This window comes from Marmota marmota, unplaced genomic scaffold (assembly GCF_001458135.2).
Source record: "Marmota marmota marmota unplaced genomic scaffold, marMar, whole genome shotgun sequence".
Taxonomy (NCBI): Eukaryota; Metazoa; Chordata; class Mammalia; order Rodentia; family Sciuridae; genus Marmota; species Marmota marmota.
Genome location: NW_026000078.1, coordinates 6,610,403 through 6,621,093, shown reverse-complemented (window position 1 = coordinate 6,621,093; position 10,691 = coordinate 6,610,403). Strand labels below are relative to the sequence as shown.

The 10,691-nt window shown below is 35.6% G+C and overlaps 1 protein-coding gene across 5 annotated transcripts in view; it reads right to left on the bottom strand.

Moving 5' to 3' along the window:
• The window catches only part of Ntng1 (netrin G1), a 332,898-nt gene that overhangs the window by 64,707 nt on the left and 257,500 nt on the right, over nucleotides 1–10,691 (bottom strand). For 2 of the 5 annotated variants that reach the window (XM_048814630.1, XM_048814632.1), the window contains exon 5: nucleotides 527–592. The exons of the other annotated variants lie outside the window; for them this stretch is intronic. In XM_048814630.1, coding sequence (XP_048670587.1) covers nucleotides 527–592 — 66 coding nt within the window. The remainder of the gene's footprint in view (nucleotides 1–526; nucleotides 593–10,691) is intronic. 5 annotated transcript variants of the gene reach the window in all.

Genomic DNA, 10,691 nt, shown 5'->3' with positions numbered 1-10,691 from the left:
AGAGAGAGAGAGAGAGAGAGAGAGAGAGAGAGAGAGAGAGAGAGGAGAGATTGGTCCAAACCTTTACAAGTTTGCAATATGGAGCAATAGTAAAAGAAAACGAAATCTGTTGGTTGTCACAATACTACCTTTATCTCTTTACCTAGACCCTCCATACAAATGTGGGACCAGTTTTACTTAAGAAAAGTAAAAGGGAGATAGTGCAATGCCTGTGTCATTCACACGTTTTAAAGAGTTATTTATAATCCACACTGTGATGGCAACAAAATTCTAGGTTCTCTTGGGACTGACTGACATTCAGTGCAAATTTGCTCAAGGACTTATAACTTCTACACATCTCATTTTCCTTCATCTTTTGCCCTAATATATCTGGGAAAATCTTCATATCGGAGAAAAGATTCAAATTATGATTCTTTAAAAGATATGGTATTCATGATAATGCTCTCACTTAGTGTTAAAGGTGGTTATGGGATTTTCCCCCAAACATGTGGGATTTTATGTCAGTAGGAATTTTACATGCTCCTACCTTGTTTTGGATTAGAAACCTCAAGGGAAGAAATATTCGGCCAAATCCTATTAAACTTTGGAGGATCTGCATGCATCAGGAAAAATCAGGGAATGTTATTTTCCAGCTATAATGTCATTTGGTCTAAACAGAAAATAAACGAACAAAGACACAAACCACACGTCTGCTTTTAACTTGGCTTTGATGCGCTTAAACAAAACATGACTCCCACACCAAACAAGAGCAGGCAACTGATGATCCCCAAAACATTGAATGGACATTAAATATATAGCCACTTCCCTAACAAAGCTCTACATTTCCTTTTGAAATAAGGTAGAGTGTTCTTACACAAAAAAACCAAATAGGGACTTCAGCCATCCAAACCAATAAGTTAAGCCGGTGCCTGAAACTAGAAGATAACACTAAAGAAATAATTTCTCACTTGAGGATTCCATTCTACTGAATTTATATTTACAGATATGAACTGGTTGCATTAGTCTTTCATGAGAGATTCTTTGGGGTATGTTTTAAGTGTGAGCCATTATCTCTGAAATGAAGTGGATCTATTTCCTGTTTACATTGATGCAATTTCTCAGAGAAGGAAAGAGGGATGACTGGTGGTTCTGGCTTAAAAACATTCCAAGGTGCTTCCAATCATATCTAACATTTGTATGCATGGATGTGTGTCTGTTTCTGTGGTGCTTTTAGCTCAAAAGGTGTTTCTAGAGTTATGGGTCTCAATCCAGAAATATTTAAAAGCATTGTTTAATTTGTTTAAATTATGAATTAATTGTATTTCTGTCTCAGATACACCCATCTAAATAAATAAATACATAAATAAGTTTAGAACACTCAGGATTAAAATTTGATATTTTAAAACTGCTTTTGTTTAAGCTGAATATACCTGACTATTGAAACAGCTCTTTTATGATTCAAATCCTATCATTCATTAAGTCCTGCTCAACGCCCATCTCTTGTGTCATCCTGCAGGATGACCCAAGTCCACAAGGACAACTCTTGCCTCCATACTCTTGCAGCATTTGCTGTCACTGCTCCTGATCTTTTACTGACATGTGGACAGGCGTGAGCCTTCATATTGCTAGTTAAATTTCATAGGTCTATTTCTCATCATCCTAATTAGATTGGATCTCTTTGAAGAAGGCCAAAGCCCTGAAGAAGGCTTCAGAAAGTATCTGATAATTGAGAAATTGATATCAAGTGGCTAGGCTACTGTAAACAGGTATTATCAGATTGTTTCCTCCATCATTAGATTATAGCCAATAACATTCTTGCAGGACATGGGACTTTCACTATTACTTTGTTTTAAAAATATTTGTTACAAGAGCTGAGCTCACAGGTCTCACACAGCTCTGGTCTGTTTTGCACTTCTTTCATACATGTATATGCAAAGGCCAAGAAAATCTTAATTATTGATATTGCTGTTATCTATGAATATTTATGAATGGAAAGAGAATGCAATAGTCTTCCATATCAATATTCAGATGTTTTAAAATAAATAAATATTTGGTCACATGTAGAGAAAAATATATGGGTGATTGATGAAATGTTGCTTTTCACTTGAGCATTTTGATGATACCTAGATATTAAATTACTAGAAAAAGTCTAACTGATCCTTGATGATCAGTTTTGAAAAACTGCACATTTGCATTTTGAAGGAATTCATTTTATTACTAGAAATGGTGCTGAAAAAGATTTCACATGGTTGGCATGATTTTGTGTAAAATACATTTATATTATTAAGCATCAAATATTTCTCTCCATTTTTTCTATAATAGCAAATATAGGTCATAAATTGGGGTGATGATTGAAAGTTTAATGTTAAGTACTTACTGACATGTTTGTCTTGAAGAAAAGGAAGTTATAATATGATTTATTACTTTTTAATAAGCTTTGCCAAGAAATTTAATTAAAGGAGATAATTTTGTAATAGTTTAGAAATGAGTTCTAAAAATCAACTCTATAAATTAAACTTTATTCCATGTTCCAATAAGTAAAATATTTGTGTACAGTTCTTTTTGGGGGGTGTTTTATGATTCTTCCTGCAGATGCTAAGGTTCCATTTTAATGATCTTCTGCTGTATCATATAGCTAAAAGAACTTCTTGGACATGGAAGTCCTTGTTTTGTCTGAGAATATAACTAGACATTTTTTCCAAATAATTTTCATTATTTAGGATGCTTAATGTTACTGAAAAATTAAAACTCAGAACCACCAGTGGGGTAAACTTTATATGCTATGCATTTTCCTTGCAAGGAAACATGGAGTCCTGAAATGCTGGATATTTGTATTCGTTGCCCCTAAACTCATATAGTGTTTCCATATACATTTTTAATATCTGGTCTTCATGGAATTTTTAACAACATCTCATCATAAATTAAAAAAAAATTGTTTTGCAATTGCAGGGCCAAGCAAGAAAACACTTATAATTAGCCTATTACTCTCTGGTAACTTTTGTTACTCTAAGATCCTGTTACGAAATAAATATAAATATTACTAACAAACATTTAATTCCCAGAAGTAAATTAGGCACATTGGAGGCTCTACGAATAGTGTAATGGAGACAAATTCTATCTTACCATATCCAAAGCCAATGAACATCTTTGTATAAAATGAAGCCTCTGAGAATTCTTAGCCACTGGCTACTTGTTTCAAGTAGATATAAATTGCAAATAGGAAAAAATTATAATATATCAAAAGTATTTGTATTTCCCCTTTGGGTAAACTGTTGCAAATTTACTAATTTAATTTTCTTCAGAAATCAACTAGGGAAAATCTCTGGGTCAGTATGAAGGTCTCAGAGTGGTACTTTGTTACAAGGCAAATGGCCTTGTGAGCGGTAAGATGAGGAGTCTAGTCTCAGTTCTACCACTTTGGAGCTGTCTGGCTGTTCATTTCTCGAGACTCCAGTTTCCTTATCCATAAGAGAAAGATGCTGCAGGAGAGATCTCCAAGATTTCTTTTAGCTAATTTCTATCCCACCAATAGTTCCCTCATGGCCTAGCAGCATCATGCTAAAGTTCTCAGAGGAGGAAGAAACCCATTGGGAAGGCACATATGCCTTTTGGAGAATCTAGGGGATTGAGTTTGTTGTATATTTTCCTTGGGAGGAAAAATAGTGTTCTGAAATGCTGGATATTCATATTTGTTGCTCCTAAACTCACATAGTGTTTCCATATACATTTTTAATATCTGGTTTTCATAGAATTTTTAACTTAACATCTCATCTTAAATTAAAAAAAAAATTTTTTTGTTTTGCAATTGCAGGGAAAATTATTGTGGAAGGCCTTGACTATGGACCTATTAATTGTCATACTAAAGCCTAAACTGAAGTTTAGAAAGAATTGTTAGGGTACAGAGAGATCACAACATGTTTGAAGGTGGTCATTCAGGAATAGATGTTTATGCATCTCCCTTCTTAAGGATTCTGGCCCCATGTGGAAAAATGAATTGAATTTGTCTTGAGGATCTCTTCTATTGGACTTCAAAGAATGGTTATGTGTGAAATAGGGAGATCATAATCACATATCACACAATTGCCCATTCTAAAAATAAACAAAATTTCCAGAAGGCCCATCAGTTGTTATTAATGTATTGTTATTTTGAAGTTTTGAATTAGATATATGAAAAGCCTAGAACATACCTGTTTTGTGAAAAATTTTTAAAAATATTGTGCATGTAAACAGCTCATGCCAGAATTGCAAATTGGACCACTTAAACAAGTTCCTTAATGTTGTGCCTGAGTTTTCTCATCAGTAAAGTGAGGATAATGACACTGCTTGTAACTGGTTGCATGAAAACTGAATTGAGTTGATATTTGCTTCACATTGTAATGAGGATTCAATAAATGTTGGTTCTTATTCTATTTGTGGTTACTGTTGTAATAAAAATAAGATTACTGTACTATGAATAGTTCTTACTGACTCGAAGTAGGGAAAATAATATGCTCTCCCTATTCTTTTTCTCAACATTAATTGCTCCCAAAGCAAATGTTCTGATATGTAAGAAAGCTTTCATATGATATACTTTACTTTAGGGAAAATCCAGTTCCAGGGCCTATATTAATTAATACTATTGTTCAGAAAACAATAGAAATCATTTTCAATATGAGAAATATTTGATTTTTAATCTTTAACAATATAAAAATGCTAATTTCTAGTTTCTTTTTGGAAGTACATTAGCTTAGAATATGAACCAAATATGTGGTTTTTCTTAATTCCTTTTATTTGTTAAGATCTCCTCAGAAAATTGTTTTATAATAATATCATTGTGACACTTGAAATCTATTTTTATGAATAAAAAAATTGAGATTCCTATTATAAAAATGAGACTCTAGAAAAAAAGCTTTTTCTTTCTTTCTTTCTTTTTTTCCCCCTCTGTGCCCTCTAAAAGCTTTCTGCTCTGTAGGATGAAGAGTAGAAGTGTGTTAGAATTGCTCAACCTGACCGTCTAGTTCTGACATCATAGTGAGGCTAGCTGAAAAGCAAGCTTCAAGCAAAAAGCTAAATACATGTTATTTATATCAAGAAAGTTTTCAAGGTGGGATTGCTTTAGAATATTCAGCTGTCTTTTATCACATACAGCATTCAATAAGCGTGAAGAGTAGATTGCTTTCAATTCATTTTATGGAGAGTCTTTAAGGACAGAATAAAATGTGACCATCTTTCCCATCAAAGGAAATATATGCTGATTTTTTTTTCTAGAAAAGTCTACCATGTACTAATAGTAATTTAAATAAACAAAGAGGTAAGTTCTAATATCATGGCAGGATGTGATGGGTCCTCATTTGAGATTGGACATTGAGCTGGAATTCTGCTTGGCTTCTTTCTGGATACTTTAAAAACAATTCATTTAAGCCTTAACTGCTTTATCTGTAAAATGATGAAGTTGGATGAGTTGCTCTTCATGCTTCTTAGCAATACTAATGGTTACATAGACTTCTGGTTCTAAGATGTGGCATCCTGTGAGAAATGGTGTGCCACCATGATATGAAAAGGAGATGCTCAGAGGATGTTAGTGAGCCTCCACTAAACATGGATCTTCCAGGGCCTTCTGAGGAGAATATCAGGCACAGATAAGATCACAGGGTCCCTTTGGGTTTATACACTCACTGCTATTGTTCCTCAGGGAATCTTTAAATAACATTATTGATGCCTTGAAAAGAATCTACAGAAAACCCTGAAGATTTTCAGGAGAAATCCCCAGAGCCTGGAGGTAATCTTGATTTTCTTCACAGTTTGCAGCCTACTCCCAGAAGCACAGCATCATTAAACTGGAAAGGAAGATGAGTTTCAAGTGATAGTGGTGGATCTATTCTTGAGATGGCACGTGGGGTTTTGTTTTGCTATAGGCCCCCGTCTCAATATATAAACAGACATGTATAAGCATGTTTCATAATTTGCATAGCAAATTTCATGAACTGCTTCATGTTCTGTAATGTATCTTACACCTATACACTTCTCCTCTCCCACAGTATGTGGGGGATGTTTGTTGGTAGAGGAGAGACACATATTTTGATGTGGGAGGATCAGTCTTCCATTCACTGTCCTCAGACTCCGTGTGTAAATTTTCCCTATTGACAACACAGTGATGTAAGAAAACATGAACTTCTACTTTTCTCCAGGACTCTGTGAATCCCTGAAACAAAATGAATCAATTCAAGAATTAGCAGGTCTTTTAAAGTGCAATGTAGTAGAGTAGAAGCATCTTGGGGAGGGGGTCTATAAATCTGGAATCTTTTGTTTTCTAATTTCTTCCACTTGCTATATCATGTTCTATGTAGCCTTTGGAGTCAGATATCCATTCCTGGCCATATTACATTGGACAAGTTATTTAACCACTCTGAGCCTCAGATTTCACTATTTGAAAAATAAAATTCTGTAAACATGTAGCTACATCTCCCTACAATTCTGAGCCAAGTTCTGTGCCTAACTTTTCTTATGAGGGGCAGTGGATACTTTCTGCCTTGGTACTCCAAGAAGACTTCAATGGATATTCACACACCTTGAAGAAACTACGATTGTGCAGGAATTTACAATTAACATGTTTGAAGTTTTATTACAGGATGTTTTTGAAATCTTGGCAAATCTTTGTTTCAACTAGAAATTTCCTGACCCGACAAAGATAACTAGCAAAGGTAGAGATATCAGCTCACACTTAAAAAAAAAAAAGTGGCTTGAATTTCTAAAATTTGCCTGGGAAAAGGTTAATACATGAAAAAGTCACTTTGCCTAAGAAAGGCAATTATTGCCAATAAAGATTGGTAAACTTCTCAGTTTTTTTAAAAAATGGGAGATTCTTCCCTGCTCCTTTATTGGATTTATTCGGTTTGTTCTTCAGGATTAAGGAGGCAGCTACATCCTAATGTTCATTCAATTTTAGGATAACCACAAAGGTTTTATGAGTGTGAAATGCTAGTTACACAAATATGAAATGGATCTGTGATGAAGGTACTGGGTATATGATAGAACATTCCCAAAGGCATTTCACCGGGGACCTCAGTTTTCCTTCTAGAACATCAGCAAACAATTCAAAATTAATGTAGCATACCATGCAATTTGCTATATTGCTACACTAGCCTGGTAATTTTTTTCCTCACTGTATAAAAACTAATTAGTTAAAGGGCAATTCAAATGAAACTTTTATTGGGGGGATTTAGAAATATTAAAGCAAAGGGGAAAAGACAGCAAACATACACTGAAGCTCTCTGGATAGCATGAACACGATTATTAATAACCCTTGGGTGGGGAAATGATTAACCTTGTTATTTTCCTCACGATCCAAGTTTCTGCAATAAATTGGCACTGCACAAAAATATTTAGATGCTGTATGGAAAACAACTTTTACAAGGTCTCCAACTGGCATCAAATATTTTCAAGTATGAAAACATCTCTGGGCTTTCTCAACAGGCTGATGGATCCCTGCAGGTAGCACTTCCCTTGTTTAATAGTCCTGCCAATTAAATCAAATTAGAGATGAATTTTTAACTCTGTGATGAAGGCAATGCTCATTATAAGAGAAAACAGGAAAATGAGATATTTCCCTTAAGTGAATTGCTGTTTCAAATTGAATAATTTGGGGATGGCAGAGGCCGGGGAAAGGGAGCCAAACAACTTCATCAATATTCTCTGCTTTATATGCCATCATGTCAGTCATATGAAAGGAAATAATCTATAGGCAGGGTCACCAGATATTTATGTCTTTCTTTTCTTTTGTTGGTCTTCTAAGACATTTCTAATTATTTAAAAATTCCAAGTCTTTCTTGATGTGATTTTTCTATTTCATGCATGGTTGACCTTTAACCTCTAACTCATCTGTCATTTGCTTTTGTAGGAAGTGATAATCACCCACACAAAGCTATTTGTTCATTAGGCCAATTCTTGATTGTCTAATTGTGCTATTTGTAATATATAGTTTAACATAATTAGTAGAATCATTTGCTTTGAAGGACTAAGGGTCAGATAATGTATGCTAGAAGTCAATGATTAGTTTATCACTTTAACTCATTTATCACTTTATACCCATTACAGGTCAACTATTAATTTGGATCATTGCATCAACACATGTTCTCGTAAATAAAACTGTGAATGTTTACTTATAAGTATACTTTATTTAAAAAAAGCAAAACCTGAATGAATTGGTACCACATCAGGTAAGGTGAAACAAAATATTGATGAGAAGGCTCCTGGGCTGCCGATCTATTTTGGGATTCATTAATTGCTCACAATATCATCAGTATTTTTTCAGCCATGGTCAAAGCACATCAAAAGGAGTGAGTTTTAAATCAACTACCCTTGGGATGTTTGGGAAACCTATTTCCTAACAGATAGACAACAGCAGGTACAAATGACCTTAATGGGAAATTTGTTTCAAAAGTATTTTTAGCAGATGATCGGAAAGGATGACTGCTCTGTCCATGCATGCCTTAATACAGGCGTTGACAATTTGAGATCTATACTGAAATCTATCTGGACTCCCAAAACTTTAGTTGTTGTGTATATAGCATATGTATGTAAACTTATGGTTACACACATCAATAATTTACATCAATAATATACATCATTTATTTTCTTTGAGATACACTTTGATGATTAGAGTCTCATGGGTGTTATATTTGTTGTAATGGTATCTTCCTTCATAGCTTGTGGAATGATGCTCATTGATTTCTTCTTTGGGGTAGGGGAAAAAGCCCTGGCAAACACCCAAACTTAGTTAGAAATCCAAGCAGCTTCCTCTTCTCTGACTTGTCCCTTGGAAACTCCCTTGCCATACCCTCTAGAACAGGCACCAAATTGTCTACAGGGGAATTCTTGCCCCTTGGAGAGAAAAGAAATACCCCATGCACACGGCAAGCACCTTATAAGCCCACAAAGAAGGAACTTGCGAATGCCATTAAAGCAACCTAGAAGATACGATCATATTTGATGGTTTTATCATAAAATCTCTGTACCTTAAAAGCCAGGCAACAGGCAAACTAATCATGTGTGACATTGGGTGACCCCTGGGAGCTCTTACATCCTGCTTGCTGGAAATCTGAGAAAACACCCATTGCATTCCAAGCTGAGAAGCCCTAGGTGTACTGAAGGCAGAGTACAAACTGTCACTTTGAGACAAATGGTTTTTGTCGCAGGTATTATGAGCTAAATTTTCCTAGTTTCCTGATAGTAAAGATTAATACATTTTCCAAAGGCACAACAAAGCATCCTTTCAGGTCACCACTGATTTCAAAATAAAGGAAAACAATACTGGAATTTCCCAATTCAGTATGTAAAAGGTCAACATCTGCTGATGCTCAGAGATGGGGGATGTGGTGAAAGCTGCCGAATGAGATGTTGAGTGAGCAGTACAGTCAGAGGGTCCATGCAACACGCAACTGGCACTCTGAACAGAACACAACCAGCGCCAGAGAACTACTTTTCCATCCATCCATTTCTGAAACTTTTACAGGCCAGGTCGCAAAAGCAGCCTCAGTGATTTGTTTAAACTTGGTTCTGTTTGGTTCCCTTTTTCTCTGAAACACATATGCAAATACAATTGTCAAGGCCTGAAAGGAGCACACTGTGGGGTACCTGTGCAGTTAGGCAAATGCCCTGGGAGGTGGGTACTCTGGCAGAAAATTTAGACTATTAAAGCTGTAGGCTCTCATTTGCCAGGTTGCAGCACTGATACTATTTTGGTTAAGATCACAAAGAGATGCTGTATTATTAGCCTGTGAACAATAAATGGATGTGAATGCTACCACTATTTACAAAGCCACTGATTTTCATGCCATTTAACATGTCTAGTGCTGACAAATCAGTGTCTGGGCCTATTCACAAGCTTAAGTAAACAAGGTTGGTTTCTAAATTGGAGAACCTGACTGTGCATTTTCAAGAGGGAAGTTGTTTTGTCCAAATTATCAGAGTATTGCCTTTTTGTGTGTTAGATATGGCAATGCTTCCACTGGGATCACCATGCCTAGTACAATTCTTATGACACAAGCCTTTGAAGGGTGACACCACAGCGAAAATTCTTTTATAGTGCAAAACTGAGGATCCCTCAGTACTTTATTTCTAATTGATATTCAGTCGTTTTTCCCAAGGTTTTAGCCATTGGAAATCCAGGGTGTAATGTATAAAAGTATGTGAAATTCTGCTCAAAATTTATTGGGCATATTCAGAGAGAGACTTGGTGTTAGAGTATCATTGCTTTATGTGCAAAGAGGGAGCTGCAGTCTGGGACTCTCACGGAAGTCAGAGAATGTTATTTTCAGTGACGCTGGAAAAGTGTTACACAGAGGGTTGAAGAGAGATTCCTCTTCAGTTGCTTAGATTTTTACAGAAAAGACTTCTTGCTAGAGTTTCTGGTCCGCTGACTCCTAAATTCTGAATATATTTTTCATACCCCTTCTCTATCAAATATAAACCTAAGTACTCAAAACATGTGGATCACGGTGTTTTAGGAGGAAGAAGTGGACATACTGATTATCTTTTTTCCTTCATTCCTCCAGATAGACTAATGCTGAATCTGCCTCTTTCAGGCCTTCACAAAACCTCGAGTTTAATGCATTAACAAAATTCCCTCCTCCTCTTTTCATGCCCCCTCCTTTTTGGTTCTAATGAATATGCTCAAGGCATCCATTGGTATTCATTCTCTGCTTTTCTAAATTATGTTAGAAATCCATATCCAG